Below are 24,645 nucleotides of genomic sequence, written 5' to 3' on the forward strand. Positions count from 1 at the left end.
GAATTCCTATAGACCCTGATTATCATGTGTTGTTCCGAATAAGCAGTGATAAATTTAGTTGCAATAGTTATGTAAATCACCACCTATAGATATTACCCAATATATAGCTTCTGTATATAATGGTATTAACAGTAATTTTTATTAGAGCAAAAATAATTTAATCAAGATCAAAACACACTCTCTGAGGCAGAGTGGTTGGTTGGTTGCGTAGGGTATTGCTGGTTCCTAACAAATTAGTAGTAAGAGCTTGGCCCTAAAGGAAAGGTTTTTTGGGGGGGGCGGGGGGGAGAGTGGTGGAAGGAGTTGGATTTACTTTTGAACTCTCCCTTTCAAAACTAGAATCTTCCTCTATTTGCTGAACTGTACCTGAAAGTTTCCTTGTCTAGGAATCCCAACTAACGCTTTTTTGTTTAACAAGTGATTCAAAGCTACAGAGGATTGCAATGTTCTGCAAAGTTAAAACTTGACTGTATTAACCAAGCCAGAAAATAAAATCATTGCTCACTGATAACTTGAGAGGTAGAAGCTCACATAATCCCTTTCTTTTTTTCAGTCCTAATGAGGACACAGCTGAAATCCGATTCATTTGAAGGAGTCTTCTTGTACAGATAACTCCACTACTATCTGGCTGGGGCAATTGTCATTCCAGCTACTAGATACTATAACTGCCTTGCTGTGAAGAATTTTGGAAGGGGCAGAGTCCCAGGGGCAGCTGAAATTGTTGTTCTAAAATCTGGTTAGGTCATGTTTTTTTCTTCCTTTCCCCATCAGCACGAGATGTCTTCCTCCTTCAAAGCCAACCCAGGTACAGGAATCAAGACCTGGAGGTCTATGTGACATTCTTTGAAATATATAATGGAAAGGTGAGATCTTGTGTCTTGATTTTAGTCTGAGTTTTTTGACCATTTGATACATGGTACGATTTTATTTAGCTATCTGCATGTCCTTGCTGGAACATGGGCCCTTTGTGCCTCTGGTATTGAATTGGAAAGTCTGGGATATGCATAATTCATGCTATGTACCTCTCCTTTAAATGAGGAAACTGAAATAGGTGTAGGGCAGTGGCTCTCAAACTTTTTTACTGGTGACCCCTTTCACATAGCAAGCCTCTGAGTGTGGATTCTTCTCTTCTCCCCCCACCCCCCTTATAAATTAAAAACACTTTTTAAAATATATTTAACACCATTATAAATGCTGGAGGCAAAGCGGGATTTGGGGTGCAGGTTGACAGCTCGCGACCCCCCATGTAATAACCTCAAGATCCCCTGAGCGGTCCCAACCGCCAGTTTGAGAACCCCTGGTGTAGGGGATGGTTCTTTACTTGTGCATCTCCATCTCTTTGCTCAAATACAGGTGTTTGATCTCTTGAATAAGAAGGCAAAACTCCGAGTGCTTGAGGATGGAAAGCAGCAGGTCCAAGTAGTTGGCCTCCAAGAAAGACAAGTCAGCTGTGCAGATGATGTGATCAGAATGATTGAGATGGGCAGTGCCTGCAGGTTTGTCTCCCTGGGCTTCTGCTTCCTTAATGTGTGTGATGTGTTTTTTTTTTTAAGCTTTCCAGCCTTTTATTTCCTATTACAAGTCTCTATAGGATATCTATAACCAGGCTTAAAATAAGGGGCAATGAACTTTGTCCCCCAATAACAAGCACATGCCTTAGCATCTTGACTCTAAGGAAAAGAAAGAAAATCAGCCAGTAGACCAAATCCCAGAGATGGGAAAGCATGGACATGGGTGTCTTGCAATAGGTTTTAAACATGGCTAGCTCATGCATAATATTCAAAACCTATCAAGGTAACTGTCTGGTTAACAGAACCACGGGATGTCTGTGGTGCAGCACCTGTGCACTACAGGGTTCTGAGTGGGAGGCAAGGACTGTCTGATGCTATTTGCTAGTCACGTAACACATCCGAACTCTTGAAGGCTCTTCCCATATCACGGTTGAAAAACAGTGGTGGCAGCATGGTTGCGCACTGCTGATTCCACACCATGTGGTGGCTTCTCTGTGAAGCTCCCCTCTCGTAACTAGTTGAGTTTTTAGAGAAGTTTTTCCTCCAGCTTATAAGAGTTCAGTAGCAAGCAGTCTTGTCATGACTCTGAAGAGGCTGGAAGTGCAATACAAAATTTAGTTTAGGGAAGGCCTTGTGTATCACACTGAATGTCTGCATTGATCTACCCTAACCCTTTCTTAGTCTAGAACTCCCTAAGCACATTCAACTTACGTTGACGATTTTTTTTTTTTTAAACCTTTCCAAACTCTAATACTTCCTACAGTAATATGTTATGAAGAGTTTTTGTCTCCCTAAAGGTGGGAGGGGAACTTTTCAGGCAGTAGATGGTAATGGAGATCAGGGGAGGGTGGGGTTAAGAAGGTAGCTTATCTGCCATCATACTAAACATCCACACCCATATGTGACACTTCCTCGGCATGCCCAGGATTGTATGTCACCTTTTTACCTCCGACCTCTGGCATGAGGGAGTTTATCTTGTGGTAGCTGGGTGTCAGCTCTTGAACACAACCAGCCTTTCAGCCATTCATGCTCTCCTCAGGACTCTACCAGTCCTGTTTAGCTTTGCAGGCTATTAGGTGCACCTCAGAAGCATCTGCCTGTAGTGTCTGGCCCCTGTCACTGGCCACACACAGTAGTTACCAAGTCTGCTGTCTCCCAAAGGGAACAGTTGTTTGATCTAATATAGGATTCACACTTTGCTTAATACTACAACGCTGAGATGTAGTTATGATACAAAAAAGAATCAGTTTATTTAATAAAGAACAGAGATTCAAATGAGTAGTTGAGTAAGAATATTAAGATCAGGTTACAAATAAAATATCAAATGCAATCCTAAGTCTACACTGATTGAATAGGAAAGGTAACTGTTAATCAACTAGAGGTCCTCTCCAGAATTCAGTCTGACAGGGTTGCTGGGTTTTCAGTCATAACCAGGGTCCAGATTTTCTTCAGTAGTCCAGTAAATCTTTGAAATGTGTTCTTTTGAAATGCACCCCCCAAATAAGACTTCTTCCCAGTTGCTTGTTCTCTGGTATGCTAGTGCTATGTTGAGTTCATATCCCCTCCCCATCAGCCTGTTTTTCCTGTTGACTCTGCACGCAAATGGGGCTTCCTTTATGTCAGCTTTACCATGCTTAATTTACATTGTACAGAGACTTTTCTTCCCTTCTGTCTGGAAGAGAATTTGTTTCTCCCTTTGTTTAGTTACAGACTTTATGGCATAGTATCAGTAGGCTCACACAATTTATCATATAGAGTGAGTGCATACATTTCACAACAATAGTGACAACCAGTGTGTCATCGGCTTTCATCTGATACTGCACAAGACACTTCTTGGATAAATGCTATGAAAGCAGTGTGTTAAGTGTAGTGGGTTTGTCAGGCCTGATAGGAGTTGCTGACAGAACAGAGAGCCCTTTGCCAGCTGGCATTGAGGGATTCTTAGGATCACATCATATACTTGCTGAAAACATGTATCGCTGCCCTGTAGCAAACCAAATCTGGACCTGTCAATCCTCCAGGGGTTAATAATTAACATATACTTAAAAATCCTTTTAAGGATTTCAGAGCATCTACAGTGCATCCGGCAGCAGTTTGGGAGAAGTTAACTGCTGGACTGACTTGACTGGATAGGTGGCAGGGGTCTGGTACCCAAGTGTAAATGGTACTAAACAATGGGTAAACTGTACCAAAATAAGGAACCTGTTTCATCTTACAGTGGAAACATGATATGGCATGAGATGTGGTCTATTCCAGGATAAAAATGGTAGGGAAACTGAATGTGGGCTATAAGGCTTCAAGAGAGGGCAGGTATCATTCTAGGCATTAAATACCTGTAAGGAATCTGAATAGTCGGTCAGAGGCATTCTAGCTAGGAAAGCTGATTCTGTACCCTGAGACATCTCTAATTGCTGACAGTGAACCCTCAAACTACAAAACCCCAAGGTCAGACTTCTGAGGTACAGGGGTTGATGTATTTCCTGTTGCTAGCTGGGGTTGGTGGTAAAACTGCTTTCTGAAGCATTTCTCTCCATGCAGTCTGGAAAAATATTCCTTAGTACTAGTGACAGCCTCCATATACAGCTTCAGAGTCTCTTGAAGAGATAATGGGAGTGTCTGCAAAGGAGTATAGCAGAGAAGGATTAGGGCTTGATTAAATCAAGCTGTGGAAATAATGGAATTATTTTTTTAATTCAATTAGATTAATGTCTAACAGTGGGTTTTTTTGTTTTTGTTAATAAAACCGAGCAGATAACCTAGACTTTTTTAGTGACTTCATTTGTGAATAGCTTATGAATGTTCTTGCGTAGTGCTGGGGGATCTAGGCATGAACTATGCTTTGACATCTAAAATTGTAATAAACTTCATCCATGTCTCTGCTACAGGACATCTGGACAGACCTTTGCGAACTCTAGCTCCTCACGATCACATGCCTGCTTCCAAATCATACTACGCAGAAGAGGGAAACTACATGGCAAATTTTCCTTGGTAGACTTAGCTGGAAATGAGAGAGGTGCGGATACCTCTAGTGCTGATCGGCAGACACGCATGGAAGGGGCAGAAATAAACAAGAGCCTTCTGGCTTTGAAGGTAGAGTAACTCAGAGCAACATCAACGTTAATCAGCAAAGTTTGGATGGAAATGACCTATTGGATTATCTGATCCATCTTTTTGCAATGCAGGGCTGTTCCTTACAGGATGATTTTTTTAGTCTATATTTTTTAAAAATGGACCATCCTCAAAGGAGCCCAACTCTGTACATTGAAAGTTATGCTGCATGTATTTCCATTCAGAATCCTTTTGTCAGGAGTCCAATCGCTTAAACCTTGTCAGCCCAGAGACTGCTATAACAATTCTCTGAAGCTCTACCCAAGAAGTCTATTTAAAAGTCTAAGCAGTTAGACAATCACAAGGTGTTCCTGAAGAGTCAAATAACAAAAAGTTCTGAGGCAGGGGCCATATCTTCCTTTGTGTCTGTATAGCACTTAGCAGAATGAGGCCTTGACCCTGCTTGAGTCCTCTAGGTGCTGCTACAATAGCTCATTATTAACTAGCTCTTCGAGTGCTTGCTCATGCCTATTCCATTCTAGGTGTGCACACGCCTATGTATATGGCTGTCGGAGATTTTTGCCTTGGAGGTATCGATAGGGTCGACTGTGGTGCCCTCTTGAGTGCTGCACTCATGCATTGGTATATTAGGCGCTGTTGGCCCTACACCCCTTCAGTTCCTTCTTATCGCTCGTGGTGGTTAGTCAGAACCTTGTCCTTGGCTAGCAGTTTTTTGTCTCTTTCGACTTCGAGGCTTAGGGCCTTGCAAATAATTTTTTTTTATAGTAGTTTGTGTTAAGTAGTTGTTAAGTGTAGTTAGAAGTTAGAGTCCCAGCGGGGATTTCTGCTTGGACTACAGCAGGTCTGTGGCTGTTAGTGACCCCCAGAGCAGCTGCCTGAAGTGCTTGGGGAAGTCGCATTTGCAAAAACTTTCGGCCCAGGACCAAGAAAGAGCACGACATCCATCTGAGGGCCCTCCTCATGGAGGCTGCTCTTTGCCCGGCTTCCAAGCCTTCCCGGCCGGACTCTACCCCTAGTACCTCGGTCTCGGTGTGCAGTCCGTCCGTCCTTCCTTCCTTTTTTGCAAGGAAAATTGATTCAACAGCTAGTCTTCAGTTCCAGGTGGTGAACCACCAGGCTCTCTTGGGCAGATACAGTTTTAACTCATGGGACTCCCTTTGTAAGTTCAAGGAGTCCCTGCCCCAGGTCTTGGCCCAGGAGTTTGGCACCCTGAGGGGGAGAGGGTATGGCGGCGGGAAGGTGCTCCCTTCAAATGGCGTGGGACACGGCTGACTCGGTGGCTAGGGTGGCCGCACTGGCGGTGGTGATGAGGCGCAGCTCCTGGCTTCAGACCGCTGGCCTGTCCCAAGAAATGCAGGCCTCAATTCAAGATCTCCCATTTGATGGGAATGGCCTCTTTGTGGAACAGACTGACTCATGGTTGCATGGCCTACAGAACACTCGGACCACCTTCACTCCTTGGGTCTGCATATGCTGCAATTGTCGAGGAAGCAGTTCCGGCTGCTGCCACCAAGGCCTTGGCAGCCTCGACAGGGATCTGCAAGGAGAAGGGATAGAGACACAAGCTTTAGTCATTGCCGCGCTTCCTCTTCCCGCTCGCTCACATAGCCCAGCCCACCAAAGCATCCCAAGGGCCAGAAGCACTCATTTTGAAGGTGTGCTTGAGAGCGACGCCCCAGTCAACTCCCCGGATCCACCTTGTTCTTTTCTTAACCATCTTCGTCCCTACCACTCAGCCAGGTCACAGGTCACCTTGGACCGCTGGGAGGTAGAGATAGTATCTCAGGACTATATCCTGCAATTCTTGGCCATCCTTCAGGGACCCTTCTCGACCTCTTGAACAAATAGTTGCTCATGAGAACCTCCTGCATATGGGGGTGGTGGAGGAGGTCCCTTGGGACATGAAGGGACAGGAATTCTACTCCTGCTACTTCCTAATCCCGAAAGCAAAAGTGGGGCCTCAGACCCATTCTGGACCTGCGATGCCTCAACAAGTCTCTCAGGAAGTTGAAGTTTCACATGGTCTCCCTGGCCTCCATCATCCCCTCCCTGGTGTAGTAGGAAGAGAGCCTGAGACGTAACCCCTTGTAGTAGAGGCCTGGTACAAGGCAGGACCTGCTCACAATCTGGCAAAAACAGGGCTGGTATTGCAAAAATACACATTCCTAAGAAGTGCTAGTCAGAATACTCACGCAAACACATCCCGACATTAAGTGGTACCAGAACATCCCAATATCAAGGATGGTACAAAAACATTCCTCAAGGATAACCAGAACACAATGACCCCTCCTAAAAGATAAGGTCAGGATGACAGTCCGTAAGGGAGATGTTTTGATCGAACCAACATGTACAAGATGATGGGTGATAACTAGCGATGTCAGGGGGCAGTAACTATGTCAAAGGGGCCATACTAACTTGTTTGTATTGGGGTGTAAAGATGTATCTCAGAGGGATTGTCTTTGTCTGGCTTTAAGGAGGAACGGAAAGTCCTGCCGTTCACTGAGCTGGTCCATTGTTATTGGCATACATGTATTACTGGTCTGGTAGAGTCTGCAGGATACTAGTACCGTGCTTTGTCGACAATAAACCTGGCTGGGTGCCTTTGTCCCTTAGTGGAACTTGTGGTCATTGGGCAGTTCACTTGAGGTCTGCTGTGCCAGCTGTCTGCATAGAGATGACCCTCCCCTCCTCTTCCCCCCCCCCCCGCCCCCCGACACTGGTGACCCCCCGACTACTGATCTGGTAAGTAAACAAGCTGTCCTCCATTGGAATTGTGATCTAACATATAAAAAAAAAAACACAAGCTAGGGAATCCCTTTAACCTCTCCCTACAAATCCCCTGGTTTTTTTTTTAAAGGTCTGGAGGCCTCCACCTGCATGTCAGGGATCCCGTCCCTCCCTGGGACCTGAACCTCGTGCTGTCACGGCTCATGGGTCCTCCCTTCAAGCCTCTAGCTCCCTTTTCCTCCTCTCCTGGAAAGTTTCTTTCTTGGGCATGATAACATCCGCCTGTAGGGTCTCTGAGATTAGGGAGCTTACTTTGGAGCTGCCCTATATGGTGTTTTACAAGGACAAGGTCTGGCTGCGGCTGCACCCAGTGTTCCTGCCCAAGGTAGTGTCACAGTTTCATACCGGACAACTTACCTGTCTTCTTCCCAAAGCCTCATAAATCGGAACAGGAGTGCAAATTGCCTGTCCTGGATGTCAGGAGGCACTTGTCTTCTACATCGACAGGACTAAGCAGTTTCGCAAGTCAACACAGGTGTTCGTTGTGGTGGTGGACAGGATGAAAGGTTGCCCAGTGTCTGCTCAGAGGATTACATTCTGGATCATGGCCTGCATCCGCTACTGCTACGAGCTGGCAAAAGTGCCTCCACCGGTGATGGTGACTGCCCACTCAACTGGGATGCAGGCTTCAGCGGCGGCCTTCCTAGCCCAGGTGCCGATTCAGGATATCTGCAGGGCTGCTTCCTGGTCGTCTGTCTACACGTTCACGTCTCATTATGCGCTTACCCAGCAAGCCTGAGACGATGCTGGCTTTGGCAGAGCAGTGTTGCAAACCGCACGACCGTGAACTGAGCCCGCCTCCAGGAATACTGTTTGAGTCACCTAGAATGAAATTGACATGAACAAGCACTCAGAGAAAAGCCGGTTACCTACCTTTTGTAACTGTTGTTTTTCGAGATGTGGTGTTCATGTCCCTTCCATTACCTGCCCTCCTTACCCCTCTGTTGGAATTGCCAGCAAGAAGGAATGGAGGGGGTGTAGGGCTGGCGGTACCTAATATACAGACGCATGAACGTGGCACTCAAGAGGGCACTACAGCCAACCCCATGGAGACTGCTAAGGCAGAAATCTCCGGCCACACACGTGGGCACACGCGCACCTAAAATGGAAATGACATGAGCAACGCATCTCTAAGAACAACAGTTACGAAAGGTAGATAACCATTTGTTTGTTTTTTCCTGGAACTATTCTGTGAAGACTTGTCAACCAAGATGGCAGACATTACATTAATGGGATCTATTTTGCCCCTCCAGGAATGTATCCGAGCACTAGGTCAGAACAAATCTCATACACCTTTCAGGGAAAGCAAGCTGACCCAGGTGCTGAGAGACTCATTCATAGGGGCAAACTCCAGGACTTGTATGGTAAGTGTAAATGCTTTATGGGCACCTTAAAATGCATGTTCTAATTCTCTATCAATTTATCAGCTTTGAGGTTCATAATACTTAAAGTGCAGGCTAACTCTGACAAGTGACTTCCTAGGTGACTGTGTGGTTTCATATTTGTCTTGGTGATTCCAGATCAAATTGGATCATTTCACGAGTGAAAAGATGTTTTCCTTCCTTCCTTGCATCAGAAAGCTGGTTCTTGGCTGGTGATGGGCCAGGAAGGCTGTGCATTCAGGGTTTAGATATTGCTTTATAAATACATGAACCAGAAAGTCAGTGAAATCTGCTCCCCATCCCATAGCTTTACAATGAACTTTCTTGAGTCAAATCCGTGATGATTCTGAATAACTGTTAAGATCAGGTTTCAGAGTAGCAGCCATGTTAGTCTGTATTCGCAAAAAGAAAAGGAGTACTTGTGGCACCTTAGAGACTAACAATGCTCAAATAAATTTGTTAGTCTCTAAGGTGCCACAAGTACTCCTGTTCTTTTTGTTAAGATCAGGGCCAGAGTAAATTGCTGAGTAGACTTGCATTTACTACTGAAGGCTGACTGATACAGCATTTCACTCTTCTAGAACGTATCGGTGCCCTTTCAATGGCCCAAGTGAGCCAGTGGCAGCGCTGGGGATAGAAACCAAGTTCCCAGTTGTAAGACTTTCTGTAGCTGTCAAAACTTTGTGCAATGTTCTCAGAATATTTTTGCTTTCTAGAGAGCCTTTGCCTTAATCCATCTTTTCAACAGTTTGGATGAGATGTCAGGCAAAGCATTTAGCAGTAAGCAAAAGCTTGACACATGCTTATTATCATCCATTTGTTTTCAGATTGCAATGATTTCCCCAGGCATGAGTTCGTGTGAGTACACCTTAAACACCCTGAGATATGCTGACAGGTAATGGCCTTTCTCACTTGTGAATTTCTCCCATTGCAATGGGGATCATGACTCGCTAACTCCTGAGCAAATGTTTTTGTTGCCTGCCTTAGGTCACTCTTCAGAGCATCTTGGTTTTCTGTTTGTTCTGACTCCAGGTCAAATCTGCTCAATTAAAATGGGTTCTAAAAGCCAACTTGGAGCCTTCCTGGCTAGGGCATAATTACCAATAAGGAGAATGCATTGAAAGCTTGGTTAATCGGTTTCCTACCTTTCAGGTTAGGATTGCACTTTAAAAATGACCTGAGAAGTGAAAACAGGATTTGTTCCCTCTTCTGCTTCTTGTAGTTGTATAAAAGCCAAAAGGGGAGGGTGGAGGGGTTTAAAAAATCTGCCTGCTTTTACCTTAAAAGAATCAGAAATGTGAAGTCTTGCCTTCCCTGGCCTGCTGTCAGCCTTGAAGAACTCAGAAATGCCCAGGCCATGCTTGGCTATAGTTTTTCTTCCGGCTGTTTGTCAGGTATTAGTAAAATGAGTGTTAATTTTAAGCTGCCTGGATACAAATTGCTTCACTTTGTATCCAATGTTGTACCAACTAGCACTTCAGGCTGTTTTCAAGAGAAAAACCGTTTGGACAAGACCTGAATTTCCCTGATAAGAAAATAAGCAAACTCTTTTGGAAAACCCAAATCTTTCAGGCCCTTTATACTTTGTCGTAAAGAAACAAAAGGGCACAAACTCTGTTTCCTTGTTGCAAGTCATCAAAGGCAAACTGCAGAGTGAATATCTAATTTCAAGTTACATTAAATTTATGTACCAGCCAAGTTGTGTTGGGGTACTCTGGCAAATAATGCCAAATCTCCTATAGGGTCCCTTTTCCCTACAAAGCTGGCTAAAGGGACGTGTAGCCCATAAATCTGTGTGTTAACCTCTGAACAGCCTGGCAAGTTTTTTTAAGTTGTCATTGTTGGCTCAGGCGTTGGGCAGTGTCGGATTTGGTTGGGAGATGTAGCTGGGAGAAGATCAGTAGCTGGTGACTGACGGCACATCTGATCAAAGTACTTTTTAGGTCCTGAATGCTACTGACTCCTAAACAGTGGATACTATCCCACAGACTTGTTCGTGCTGCAGGATTGACACTAACTTAAACATTTACGGCCCCCGTGACCGTAGTATCCGAGTGCCTCACAATCTTTAATATAGGTGTCCTTACAATGCCCCATTGAGGTGGTCGTATTCCCACTTCAGACGGGGAAATGAGACAGAGACTGACTTGTCTGTGATCACACAGGAAGTCTGTTGCAGAGGAAAGAATTAAACCCAGGTCTTTGTAGTCACAATCTAACCCTAGCCACTGGAGTATCTTTCCTCTCTTCAGTGACTCGTTGAATTCTTATTTCTCTCTAGTCTGAGAAATGTAACAGTGCTGCATTCAATCTCATAAAGTGAGCACTGTACACTTTGTATTCTGTATTGTAATTGAAATCAATATATTTGAAAATGTAGAAAAACATCAGAACATATTTATAATTTAAATTGGTATTCTATTTAACAGTGCGATTAAAACTGCGATAATCACGACTTTTAAAATCTAATTAATTTTTGTGTTAATCGCTTGAGTTAACTGTGGTTAATTGACAGCCCTATTAGGAGCCACTAGGAAAGGAATAAATAATAAGAGAAAAAATATCATAATACCACTACATAAATCCATAGTATGCCCACGCCTCAAGTATTGCATGCAGTTCTGGGCATCCCATCTCAAAAAGATGTTAGAATTGGAGAAAGTACAGAGAAGGGCAATACAAATGATTAGGGGTTTAGGACAGCTTCCATATGAAGGGACTGGTTAGCTTAGAAAAGAGATGACAACTGAGGGGGAGGATGTGATAGAGGACTATGAAATCATAAATGGTGTGGAGAAAGTGAATAGGAAAATGTGTTATGTGAAGGGGGGCGGGGCGGAAGTCAAGAGTCAAGGGTCACCCAACAAAATTAATAGCAAGTTGTGAAAGCCAAAAGTATGGGTTCAAAAAAACTAGATACGTTCATGGAGGATAAGTCCATCAGTGGCTATTAGCCAAAATGGTCAGGGATGCAACCTCATGCTCTGGGTGTCCCTAAGCTTCTGAATGCCAGATGCTGGGACTGGATGATGGGATGGATCACTTGATAACTGATCTGTTCTGTTGATTCCCTCTGAAGCATCTGGCACTGGCTGCTGTCAGAAGACAGGATAGTGGGCTAGATGGATCATTGGTGTGACCCAGTTTGGCCAGTCTTATGTTAAACAGAAGCTACTAAAGTTGGACATTTTTAAATTAGTGGGTCCAAATAACCTGCAACAAGTTTTTGGGTTTTTGTTTTTTTGTTTTGTTTTCCCCCGGAGCTTGCTGGTCTGAGTTTTTTTCAATAAGTCTTGGGGTGGTCCCAGAAAACGGGAAGAACGCTAATATTGTGCCAAGTTTTAAAAGCATAAATGGGTTGACCTGGGTAACGATAGACCTGTCAGACTGATAATGAGGTGGCTAATAGGGGACTCCTATTTTTAAAGAATTAAAGGCAGGTAATATAACTAATGCAAATCAACATGGGTTTATGGAAAATAGATACTGTCAAACGCACTTAATTTTTTTGAGATTACAAATTTGATTAGTAAAGGTAATAGTGTTGATGTAACATACTTAGATTTCCCTAAGGCTGTTTAAATGTCATGCAGTATCAAGTAAGATTAAAAAACCAGAACAGTACACATTAGCATGGTACACATTAAATGGATTAAAAACTGACTAACTGATGGATCCCAATGTAATTTGTAAATGGGGAATGGTCTTTAAGCAGGTGTGTTTCCAGCAGGGTCCAACAGGCACCTGTTCTTGGCCCTATGCCATTTAACATTTTTTATCAATGACCTGGAAGAAAAAATAAAATCACTGAAAGTTTGCAGATGACCCAAAAATTGGGGAAGTGGTAAATAATGAAGAGCGATTAGAATCGCTTAGTTAACTGGGCACAAGCAAACAATTATGCATTTTTAATATGGCTAAATGTTAATGCATAAATCTAGGAACAAAGAATGTAGGCCATATTTACAGGATGTGGGTGACTCTCTACTGGGAAGCAGTGATCCTGAAAAAGATTTGGAGGTAATGATGGATAATCAGCTGAACCTGACTTCCCAAGGTGACACCTGCCAAAATTGCTAATGGGATGTTGGGACGCATAAACAGGAATCTCAAATAAGAACAGAGAGGTTATTTTACTTCTGTATCTGGCACTAGTGCAACCACTGCTGGAATATTGTGTCAAGTTTCTGATGCCCACAATTCAAGAAGGATATAGTAAACTGAAGTTCAGAGAAGAGCCTTCAGAATGATTCAAGGAGCTCAAAGGATTAGAAAATAATGCCTTAGTCTATCATTTTAACCTATTTAGTTTAACAAAAGGAAGGTTAAAAGGTTACTTGATTAGACTGTAAATATCTATGGGGGAAAATGGGCTCTCCAATTTTTCATGGAAAGGTCTAACGTGATCCAGTGGCTGGAAGTTGAAACTAGACACATTCAGACTGAAAATAAGGTTACTTTTTTTTATTGGTGAGAGTAATTAATTAACCATTGGAACAGTTTACCAAGGGTCGTGGTGGATTTCTCCGTCACTGACTAATTTTAAATCAAAATTGGATCTTTTTAAAAAAGAACAAAACTGCTCTAGGAATTATTTGGGGGGAAGTTCTCTGGCCTGTGTTATACAGGAGGTCAGACTAGATGATCAGAATGGTCTCTTCAGGCCTTGGAATCTGGGGGTGGGGGAGAAATCCCACTGACGCAGAACTTGTCACTTTTGGTTGATACCTGATGTTAAAGCTGAGGCACCTACTCTCCACAAGTTTCTATTCCTCTGCAGTCTTCCTTTCTGCAGCTTTCCCTAGTATCCCATGAAAGGCCATTAATTATCAAACCCTAACGAAGGGAGCTGTCTCTAGTTCATAACTGTAGATCTGCTACAATCATTTTCTACTGAGGTGTTAAATAGAATTTTCTTTTGTCTTGGATAATCTCTTTGGGTAGATTATGACTATTGCTAATCCGGATACGTGTTCCTACATGCTTCCAAATCTGATGTTCCACTTTCTGGTCATTGATCATAATACTTGCGTTTCCCAGTCTCTAAATTCCTATGTTTCGTATATTGCTGATGGGAGGTGAGGATAACCGCTATGGCTGCTCTGAGATGGAATACTCTTTCATACTGACCTTACTTGAGCCTGGTCTACACTACAGAGTTAGGTCACTGTAAGCTGCCTTACATTGACCTAATTACATCGGTGTCAACACTACAGCCTTGCTCCTGCCGATGGAAGTGCCCAGCTACACTGACATCATAACTCTACCTCCACGAGAGGCGTAGTGCTTATATCAGTGTAGTTAGGGAGATGCAGTGTCTGTGTAGACACTGGGTTACAACAGCCCATGTCAGTTCCACAGCTCTGCTCTGCTCTCCTGCAGGAGCTCACAGCTGGAGCCACAAAATTGACAAGAAAGGCTGGTAGGCTCCCTACTATGAAACCGAGCCCTGCACTGAGCTCTCAGCTGCACTCCCTGCCAGCTGTCAGCTGGGCTCCCAGCTGGAGTATCCACTCCCCCACCTTGAGGTGACCGCCTCAGCTGTAAGTCTGGTGCTGGGCTCAATTTCACAGCAGAGAGCCTACCAGCCTTTCTTGTCAATTTCACAGCTTCAGCTGTGAGCCCCCTGACTGCTCTGAGCTTGAGGCAGCCATGAAATTGACAAGAACGGCTGGTAGGCTCCCTACTGTGAACCCTATGCTGGGCTCACAGCTCAGGCTGTCACCCTGAAGTGGGTGGGGGGCTCCAGCTGTAGCCCGGCTGCCGCCTGGGCTCTCAGCCCTCCATGCCTGCCCACGCCCCGCTCCCCCCGCATTCTTAAGTCAATGCAAGCACGGCTAGTGAGGACGCACACCACCGACAGAAGGAGGGGAGTGTGGACATGAAAAACTGCAGTAATTACTGCAGTGGCTATATGTCAACTTAAGTTTGTAGTGTAGACATGCCCTTAGTCCAGTTTCCTTATGCCAGCGCCATTCAAACAACTTCTAAGTGTAACACTGGAGAAAGGTCACTGCACTATAAACCATCTAGTGCCCGTTGTGTGCCCAATTGCATACGGGGTAAGGAGGGGAGTGCAGTATATGAAATATACCATGGCAGTTTTAACTGCCGTAGGTGGCTTTAAAGCTCTTCAAGGAAATACCTAGATCTGGATACTGACTGCGTGGAGCTGAGAGAAGCAGAGTTATGATGCCTTTCAGACTTCCACCTCGGATCGATAACATTGGAATAAATGGTTCCAATGATCACAGGTGTCCCTTGCTCAGATTATTCATCGTTCTGGGAAAAAGAACTGGTGGGTTGATTTAGTGACCATCCCCTGTTCCAGGTAGATTACAGCTAATTTAGTACTTGAGTATTCAAGTCACAGCCTCTGTCTAGAAGCAGCTCATAAAGGAAATGTTTAGCATTTAGGTCAGCTAACCTCAATGACTGCTTAAAGTCCCAGGTGGTGATGACAGGTCAGTTTGGTGACCTGTGAGAAGTTAGTCTCCAGGTAAAGCTCAACTGACAGTTTTCAGTGTTGCCGACCACCTTGGCAGTTTGTCTCTGATAGAAACAGTGGCTTGATGAGGTAGAAGTCCTAGAAGCCAGGTAGACCTACATTGATGAGGCACCTTGGGAGAAGCACCTCCCAGTTGTTAAGGAATTTAACCTCCCCACAACCCTAGGAGGGTTTTTGCTGCCCGTGTGTCTGCTGTGTGGTGAGATAACATTCAGGGCTGTCAACATGGCACCTCTCTCAGAACTGAACAGTGACTTGGAGAAGTCTGGAAGTAGCAGTAGCTATTCAAGGTGACCCTTACCAAGTAACTGTTTGGGGCAAAACAGACTTTGTCATAACGCAGTCTTCCTCCTGTCCAGAGTGAAAGAGCTCAGTCCTTACAATGGCGGGAGTGGTGAGATGCAGAATTGTATGGAAACGGAGAATGAGGAACTGGACACCAGTGAAGAAGAGTCAAGTCTTCAGCATGACGTATGTTGATAAACTGTAGTTAATGTTTCCCCACACTTTGGTTTGTTATGAAATATACTTCAGAGACCAAATAACCAATGCTAGGTACATACTGTGCTACAAAAAGCTAGTAATGCACATTTTAAAGCAAAAACTATTGTCTTGATGCAAAATTGAAAAAGCATCTAAATGGGTATATTTGTGCTAAAAAATTGGAAATATAAAAACAAACCATAGATTGTAGTAAATGAAATGGTCTCTCTTACACTATAAATAAATTAAGTTCATCTGTGTATACATCTAGGTTACTAAAAACAAACTTTATCATGCGGGCATCGCACAAACAAAAACACCAGAAAATATCAGTGCACAGATTTAAAAAAAAATCCTTGGGCATCTAAAGGAAAAAAGTGTTTTTATAAATTACAAACTCATCAGCTGCATGCTAGTTGCCCATATAGGGAACTTCAACTATAGAGATGTTCTAAAGACTACTAGCCAAGCCAGGTCTAACCGTCACTAAACTGATTTTGCTTAATATACACCTGTGGTTTTAAATTTTCCAGTAATATGACAGGTTTCAGAGTAGCAGCCGTGTTAGTCTGTATCTGCAAAAAGAACAGGAGGACTTGTTAATCTCTAAGGTGCCACAAATTTATTTGAGCATAAGCTTTCGTTTTTGTTAGTCTCTAAGGTGCCACAAGTACTCCTTTCCATTAATATATGGCTAAACTTGGTTATTGTGTAAAAGCAAATCTATCATTACTGTATACTTTGGTAATATAATAGCATCTTATGAGGAATGTGTACAAAATTCAATGGATGGGCAAAAATCTATTTTGCAGTCTAGTATCTTTCATACTAAACTTCAAAGTCTAAAATTATTGGTTACATTTCAGAATTATTTAAATTTGCAATATCTATTTAAAGCAGGGGTAATAATAATAATCCCTCACCACCACTATTTTAAGCATCAGACAGTGAACATAGCCAAGCAGCTAGGAGTAACCTGCTTTCGGAACAGAATTTGGAGAACATAAGAATGGCCATACAGGGTCAGACCAAAGGTCCATCCAGCCCAGTATCCTGTCTACTGACAGTGGCCAATGCCAGGTGCCCCAGAGGGAGTGAACCTAACAGATAATGATCAAGTGATCTCTCTCCTGCCATCCATCTCCACCCTCTGACAGACAGAGGCTAGGGACACCATTCCTTACTCTCCTGGCTAATATCCATTAATGGACTTAACCTCCATGGATTTATCTAGTTCTCTTTTAAACCCTGTTATAGTCCTAGCCTTCACAACCTCCTCAGGCAAGGAGTTCCACAGGTTGACTGTGCACTGTGTGAAGAACTTCCTCTTATTTGTTTTAAACCTGCTACTCATTAATTTCATTTGGTGGCCTCTAGTTCTTATATTATGGGAACAAGTAAATAACTTTTCCTTATTCACTTTCTCCACACCACTCATGATTTTATAGACCTCGATCATATCCCCCCCCTTAGTCTCCTCTTTTCCAAGCTGAAAAGTCCTAGCCTCTTTAATCTCTCCTTATGAGACCCGTTCCTAACCACTAATCATTTTAGTTGCTCTTCTCAGAACCTTTTCTAATGCCAGTATATCTTTTTTGAGATGAGGAGACCACATCTGTATGCAGTATTCAAGATGTGAGTGTACCATGGATTATATAAGGGCAATAAGATATTCTCCGTTTTATTCTCTCTCCGTTTTTTAATGATTCCTAACATGCCGTTTGCTTTTTTGAGTGCCGCTGCGCACTGCGTGGACGTCTTCAGAGACCTATCACCGGATGATGCCAAGATCTTTTTCCTGATTAGTTGTAGCTAAATTAGCCCCCATCATATTGTATGTTTAGTTGGGGTTACTTTTTCCAATGTGCATTACTTTACATTTATCCACATTAAATTTCATTTGCTATTATGTTGCCCAATCACTTAGTTTTGTGAGAGGCTCAAAGAACAATTTCTCTGTACTTATCAGGGATTTGTTTCTTCCCATGAACACTAGCTTTCCAAGGAGGAGGAAGAGGAGTTGTCTCCCCATATGTCTAGTTTCCGAGAAGCCATGACTCAGATTAGTGAGCTGGAGGAGAAGGCTGTAGAAGAACTTAAAGAAATGAGACAGGTATGTTTGAAGATTCAGGTGAGTCCAAGTTGTCTTCTGCATATTGATCTCAACTTGCCATACTTGAGTAAACCAATTGGGTGTTCTCAGAATTGTGATTGGAATGCACATGGTATTAACTGTTAAAGAATGTTCACCTTTTGCTCATTAGTGACTTATTCTAGCTCTTTCTTTTCCAGCCTCTCAAGGTAAACTGGCTTGTGGTAATGCCTAGCCACTACCAGTTACAACCTTCAGATGGTTGATGCTGGCATTGACAATGGACTGTCTTCAGACGATCCAATCTGCTTAACAGAAGCGTAGGATGTGCCATGAAAACATTCCAAACTTGCACAAAGCCAGTTCCTAATCAATGTCACTTTTCTAAATCTAGAAGATGACTGAACTCAATGACCTGTTGGAAATGACAGAGCAACCAGACTATGATCTGGAGACATTTGTGAACAGAGCCAGATGCTTCATAAAGGAAGGATCAAGAAATTTCATCAGCATGGGAGGTAAGCTGGGACTACTTCAGAGCTTGCTGTCAATGCATACCTTCGAAGCCCTGTTAGTGGGAATTCCTGTGCGGGCTGAAAAGGCCACTGCCCCTTGTAAAATATTCTGGGATCATTCTGGATGCAACTCATCCTCTTCGATTTGCCTCTTGTGGTGGGGACAGAGCTGAGGTGATTTGTCTAAGCAAATGATACGTCCTATTGCCTATTCTTTCCTAAGCAATATTCTGGCTGCCGTCCTCCACTCACTAGCCAGTTAGTACAGAAAAATCCTTTCCAAGGGTACAGCGTAATTCAGTGAGCTACAGTACCCAGCAAAGCCTAAGCCAAGGATGCTGACAGTATCCTAGCTTGTCTAGTACATGATCATATGTTTTCCCTTGTCTGAGGGACCAGTGACTGTTTCAAGGTTTAGGAATGTATGCTGTATACTCCTGGAAAGCTTGGGATCTCTGCCTTCCATTGATGTATACCAATTATTTTGGTCACTCCCAGGAGAAGGAACATCAGTTTAGACTGGGTCTTAAGTCTAAGTTGTAACAGTTGCTGACATGCAGGTTCTAAACATGGCTTGTGGCTATCTACCACAAGGCAATATTTGTAGCCATTGCAGCGAATCATGTCTTGCCAGCACCCAGGTCTGGTGTGCATGCTTTTTTCCCCTTTTTAAAATCCAGGCCATAACACTTGCTGTAGGGACTCCCTTCCCCCCTGCTATGCAGGTATAACCCAGCTTGCTGGCCCTTCTTCCCAGACCTGTGCAGAATGAATTGCCTTGTACAGAACAGTATCAGAAACATACGTGTTCGCTAGGTGCCATCTCAGCTACCTTGATTTTTCCCAGAATGCACTAGTAGCAACAGGGACACAGGCAGCCTAATGTGAATGTTCACGGTTGGCTGGTTGACACGCTATGATGTTGAGGAACTATTTACATTTCAGCTGTGTTTATACCCAGGTCAGATGAATGTCAGACTGGCTAAACAGTATTTGGAATACTCTTGTCTTTTTCCCCCACTTTGATATCAAGTTGGCTTTAATGGTCCCTATTTGGAAGTACTGGGGCTACACCAAACCCTGAATGCCTTCTGCAGGGCGGCTGCACTCTTCCAAAGGACAGGAAGCATTAATCTGTCCAGGAGCACATGGGAATACTACCTGCTAAAAACATGAGGGACTTTGAAGAGAAATGTTTGGGGAGCAAGGTGGTTTCTGTACATAAATATCCTCCCCTCAGAGGCTCCACATCCTAGCTGCAGCCCTGTGATGTAGGGCAGGATCCTGTGAGTCGGCAAGTGGAGCTGATGATTTGGAAGAGGATGACCTACAGCAGCCGATAGTAACTGCCCTTAGTCTAGCCTCCTCCAGACCCTGGTGAGGCCAGTGAGGCATGGCGTTCTGGGGGCTGCTTTGTGTGGCACAGGTAGAGGAAGTAATGTCAATTGCAGCTGGGAGATGAAGCTGCTGATGGACTGGGATCAGGAGCAGAGTGAGGGAGCTTTCTCGGGCCAGGCAGGGAGCCAGAGCAGGAGCTGAGGGAGTATGACATTTCACAGTGCAATCCAGATCAGTGAGGGGCTGTGTCGCCACTTGCCCTGCAACTTGGGGTGCCTCACAATGCCTTGCTGCTGTAGCTCCCACCTGGGCTCCTGCAGGTCATACCCTGAGTGTCTGTGTGAAGCCACACCCCGATCCAGCAGCCTGTCACAAACACCAGCCACACTCTGGCTTCCTCCAGCCTTGGTTACTATTTGCAGGGTGATCCCAACATACTCCTAGTCCCAGATTTCCTGCCAGAAATGTCTTGCACTGTACAGTCCTCTCCTTAACAGTGCAGATATACTAGGTCCATTGCCCTCTGCGGGGATCAATACACAACAGCTTGCCACCTTAAATGGCGTTACCTCAATGAGTCACTACACTAGATTAATTTTGATTAAAGAACAAAACAAGTTTATTTAACTGCAAAAAGACCGAGTACAAGTAACAAGACAAAAGTTAGAAACGGTAACAAGAAAAATAAACAGAATGCTTTCTAAACCTGGTTCAAGGTGAAGTTCTTGAAGCTACGTTTTCAGTGCTTTGCTGACCAAACTCTCAGACCAGGGTCTGCTCCTGAAGTCCATAAGCTGTTTCTTTTGTCATCTTAAGTGAAAGAGAAAGGCAGAGTATTTTTGCCCTTATTTTAATAGTTCAGTCACCCTTTGAACAACACTTTCCTGAGAGACCCCTATTTAAATTTCTTGCCAGCTGAGAGCAAGGAGACATGGAGTCTGGTGGAGGAAGGAGGCTTCCTGCTGTTTCTTTTCACCTGTGTATGTTGAAATGCAGATTTTCTTTATATCCCCCTCTCCCCCCCATAATGTCTGAGGACTCTGTTTATTGCTTATATGCAAACTGAGGTAAACCTACACCCCTTTGTTTGACAGGCCTGTTTGACCAGTTCTACCTAATTGAGCCTGAGAGTTTGAACGTGTGCCCGTAACATTACACATAGTGTTGGGATGTACATTTCATCACAACATCATTGACCAGTGAGTTATTAGTTTTCGAACGATACCACACAAGGCATATTTACAATCGTGTGTGTGTATGTGCGGGAGGGAGGGTGAATACAGGGGTGTGTTTCCTTGCAGGCAGGGATAGGACAGGAGTGAGGGACTCAAGGCTCTCATCCACCACCCAAGTTCCTGCTGTATTCTTACTTCCCCACCTCCTCCCTGCTCAGCTCCTTGCTCTTCCTGCCCCCCTTCAACCGCCGGGCCCAGAGACTGGTATCTGGGTTTTGTGAACAAATGTGAAATTGAAACTATCTCAAACGCTGAAGTCGCCATGTGTCCAAGTCAATCTGCCACCTAACTCCCAAACTTCATTGCAGATGTCGTGGAGTCCCTGGCTCTTGCCATGCAGCTGGAGGAGCAGGCCAGCAAGCAGATGAGTAAGAGGCGGCCTCAGTAAATATACCAAAACCTGATTCACAAACACCACTTTTTCTCTTCTCTGTATGTGTCTATCACGTCAGTGGTTTCTATGTTAACTCTGCCTATTTTAAATGTGATACAATAAAGTATACTTAAGTCAGTCCTCCTGAAGACAAGAGGTCAGAATAGCAGCCTTTGACCATGCAGGCCCCATGTTGGGACTTGGCAGTAATTGTTCTAGAAATGCCCTCTTGGCAGTGACGGAGGGGAAACTTGTAGTTCTTCCTGTCATTAGATGCCTCTTCCCCTCATTTACTGACAGAATTATCTGCTCTGATGTAACTAGATAAACTTGTGTATTCTAGTGTACATAAACTTTTTTGCTTCTAGATATATTGTGAAATGGTGAAAACCTGCAACTCTAGCTGCTTTACAAAGGAAATGGACTAAACTTAATTGTAAAAAGAATAAAATAAAGTCAGTATTTTTTTAAGACTTTGGCTGGTAGATAAATATTCCTGGATTTATTAACTTCTGACTTGTAGAAAATTTCTTGTCAACTGTCAGTTCTTTAAGAAATTCTCTGAAGACCTTCCCCCCAGAGCAGACTGGCCTTTATGGCAGAGACTGGCTTTTGGGACTGGTTGGTCATTAAAATCTTTTGAAGTTTGTAATGTTTGTATTTAAGTAAAAAATCAATTAAAGTATCTTGTCTCTTGGTTTTTGGAAGGGGAACAGGGGAAAAGTCTTCAGACTAGTGAATCTCCTAAGCAATAGGTGGCAACAGCCTAGAGTGCCTCAAATCCACTTTATAGCAAAAACTTTAAGTACATCAGAAGCAGACACTGCTAAACAACCAAAGGGGCCACTGGCTGATCGAGATGCTAAAGCAGCACTCAAGGACGATAAGGCCATTGCGGAGAAACTAAATTTAATTCTTTGCATGGGTCTTCATGGCAGAGGATGTGAGGGAAATTCCCAAACTTGAGCCATTCTTTTTAGGTGACAGATCTGAGGAACTGTCGCAGATTGAGGTGTCCTTAGAGGAGGTTTTGGAACAAATTGATACACTAAACAGTAATAAGTCACCAGGACCAGATGGTATCACCCAAGAGTTCTGAATAAACTCGAATATGAAATTGCAGAACTACTAATGTAACCTATCATTTAAATCTGCTTCAGTACCCAATGACAGGAGGAGAGCTAATGTGACACCAATCTTTAAAAAGGGCTTCAGAGGTGATCCTGGCAATTACAGGCTGGTAAGCCTGACTTCAGTACCGGGCAAACTGTTTGAAACTATAGTAAAGGACAAAATCGTCAGACAGATGGATGCACATAATTTGTTGGGGAAGAGTCAACATGGTTTTTGTAAAGGGAAATCACGCCTCACCAATCTACTAGAATTCTTTGAGGGGCTCAACAAGCATGTGGACAAGGGGGATCCAGTGGATGAAATGCACTTAGATTTTCAGAAAGCCTTTGATAAAGTCCCTCACCAAAGGCTCTTAAGCAAAGTAAGCTGTCACGGGATAAGAAGGAAGATTCTCTCCTGGATTGATAACTGGCTAAAAGATTGGAAACAAAGGGTAGAAATAAATGGTCCATTTTCAGAATGGAGAGAGATAAATAGTGGTGTCCCCCAGGGGCCCAGTCCCATTCAACATATTCATAAATGATCTGGAAAAAGGGGTAAACAGTGAGATGGCGAAACTTGCAGATGATACAAAACTACTCAAGATAGTGAAGTCCCAGGCAGACTGCAAATAGCTACAAAAGGATCTCTCAAAACTGGCAACTGTCTTAAACTCAGCAAAAAAGATATACATTTCAAAAGGAACTGGAAAACAATTTGACACTGATCCTGGGCAGGTGGCCTGGGGGGTAGGGACACTGGGCAGGGGGCTGCTTGGCTCCACGCCCAGGGCAGGTGGAGGTTCCTCCATGGCTCCCCATAGCTGCCCACCCAGCTTTTACTGTGGTCAGGCTGTATCTCCAAGCCGCCCCTGCCGGGTTGGGGAGAGCCATGCTGGGAGCTGCGGCGGACCCTCCACCTGCCCTGGGTGGGGGGCCCAAGCAGCCCCTGGCCTAGTGTCCCTGTCCCCCAGTTACCCTGCCCAGGACAGGTGGAGGATCCGTGCTGCGGTTCCTCACAGCTGCCTGCCCAGCTCTTACCATCAGAGCCCTGCGTGGATACAAAATTTGTGTCTGCATCCGCGCTGCTATCCGCAGAAATGGTCCGCGGATGTAAAGCAGGTACCTGCAGATTTGCAGGGCTCTAGAGAGGGGCACGGCCCAGGATGAAGCAGCGGGGGGAGGGAGGCAGAGGGCGTGGAAGAGGGAACAGAGGCGGGGCAGAGGAGCTGACCTCATTCTGTTGTTTGATGTTTTCATTCTGTGCTTCCTTCCCCTGAAAGAACAAAGGAGAACCATGAATCGCAGAGGGGCAGTGGTGCCAAGGAGCGCTGGCTGCCGTGGTGTTAATACTAGGCAGGTTTGTGTGGGGAGCATCCAGACTCTTACGTCGGACAACAGCACCTCAGCTCCTTGCAGGAGACCTGGGATTCACCCCCTGCTCTGGCCTCTTGCTCCCTGGGCTGCCCCACACCCATCTGAAGCTCTGTTCTCCTCTCCCTTACGCTAGGGTATCCCCACTGACTTAGAAGGGCTGACTCTTGATTTACACTTGTGTACGCGAGAGAAGAATTGGGCCCTGGTATCTCAGCCTTTTCATGACCCCTACACACCTTCCATGTGCGGCATCCTTTCTGGGCTTGATAAACTTCCTGGGATGTTCACTTTATTCGATGCCAGAATATCAACCTGTACTGCATCCATGTTCATGTACAAGGTCTTGGCATCTCTCTAGGAGAACCAGCAAAAAAGGAAGGAGGTTAGCAGCTTACAGGGACTTGGAGTCATCAAGGGCACGAGAAGGGCCAGCTAGAGAAGGAGGAAGGTTCCTGACAAGCCCCCTCAACTGGGCAGTCCTGGAAATGACAAGTCAGTGGGAGTCCTGGCAAAGTTTTCTTTTGCCGGTCTCCACCCGTCATTGCACTGAGCATAGCCTGGAGACTGGTTGCTGTGACTGATTCCTGAGCAGAGAAACCAAGCTTTAAAACGTTCTCAGCGAAAGGACTGGGAGCGTGTGTTGGATAGTCTTAGCACTCCCTGGTAAATGACTCCTGCTCTCAATGTTCCCTCTAATTTTTACATCCATGTGAGGAATGAATTTTGTTATGTGCACCAATATGGAGGTGATGTGTGGTGGGGGTGGGGCTGAGGGGTTCAGAGTGTGGGAGGGGGCTCAGGGCTGGGGCAGAGGGTGGAGTTGCTGGGGGTGCGAGCTCTGGGGTGGGGCCAGGCATGAGGGG

General features: G+C 44.4%; 2 protein-coding genes across 7 annotated transcripts in view; one reads left to right on the top strand and one right to left on the bottom strand.

Moving 5' to 3' along the window:
* KIF2C (kinesin family member 2C) overlaps positions 1–21,978 on the top strand; it is a 49,192-nt gene extending 27,214 nt beyond the window's left edge. For 3 of the 5 annotated variants that reach the window (XM_037906656.2, XM_037906659.2, XM_043552499.1), the window contains 9 exons: positions 772–863; positions 1,354–1,496; positions 4,397–4,601; positions 8,621–8,731; positions 9,577–9,644; positions 15,617–15,728; positions 17,737–17,853; positions 18,227–18,350; positions 21,229–21,978. In XM_037906656.2, the coding sequence (XP_037762584.1) occupies positions 772–863; positions 1,354–1,496; positions 4,397–4,601; positions 8,621–8,731; positions 9,577–9,644; positions 15,617–15,728; positions 17,737–17,853; positions 18,227–18,350; positions 21,229–21,308 (1,052 nt within the window). In that variant the 3' untranslated portion in view covers positions 21,309–21,978. The remainder of the gene's footprint in view (positions 1–771; positions 864–1,353; positions 1,497–4,396; positions 4,602–8,620; positions 8,732–9,576; positions 9,645–15,616; positions 15,729–17,736; positions 17,854–18,226; positions 18,351–21,228) is intronic. The other 2 variants (XM_037906657.2, XM_043552498.1) reach the window with 1 other exon arrangement.
* Positions 20,287–24,645, bottom strand: part of ARMH1 (armadillo like helical domain containing 1) — a 29,863-nt gene continuing 25,504 nt past the window's right edge. For both annotated transcript variants that reach the window (XM_037906663.2, XM_043552507.1), the window contains exons 11-13: positions 24,019–24,136; positions 23,640–23,681; positions 20,287–20,495 (exon numbers count right to left, since the gene is read on the bottom strand). In XM_037906663.2, coding sequence (XP_037762591.1) covers positions 23,662–23,681; positions 24,019–24,136 — 138 coding nt within the window. In that variant the 3' untranslated portion in view covers positions 20,287–20,495; positions 23,640–23,661. The remainder of the gene's footprint in view (positions 20,496–23,639; positions 23,682–24,018; positions 24,137–24,645) is intronic.

This window comes from Chelonia mydas, chromosome 8 (genome assembly GCF_015237465.2).
Source record: "Chelonia mydas isolate rCheMyd1 chromosome 8, rCheMyd1.pri.v2, whole genome shotgun sequence".
Lineage (NCBI taxonomy): Eukaryota > Metazoa > Chordata > Testudines > Cheloniidae > Chelonia > Chelonia mydas.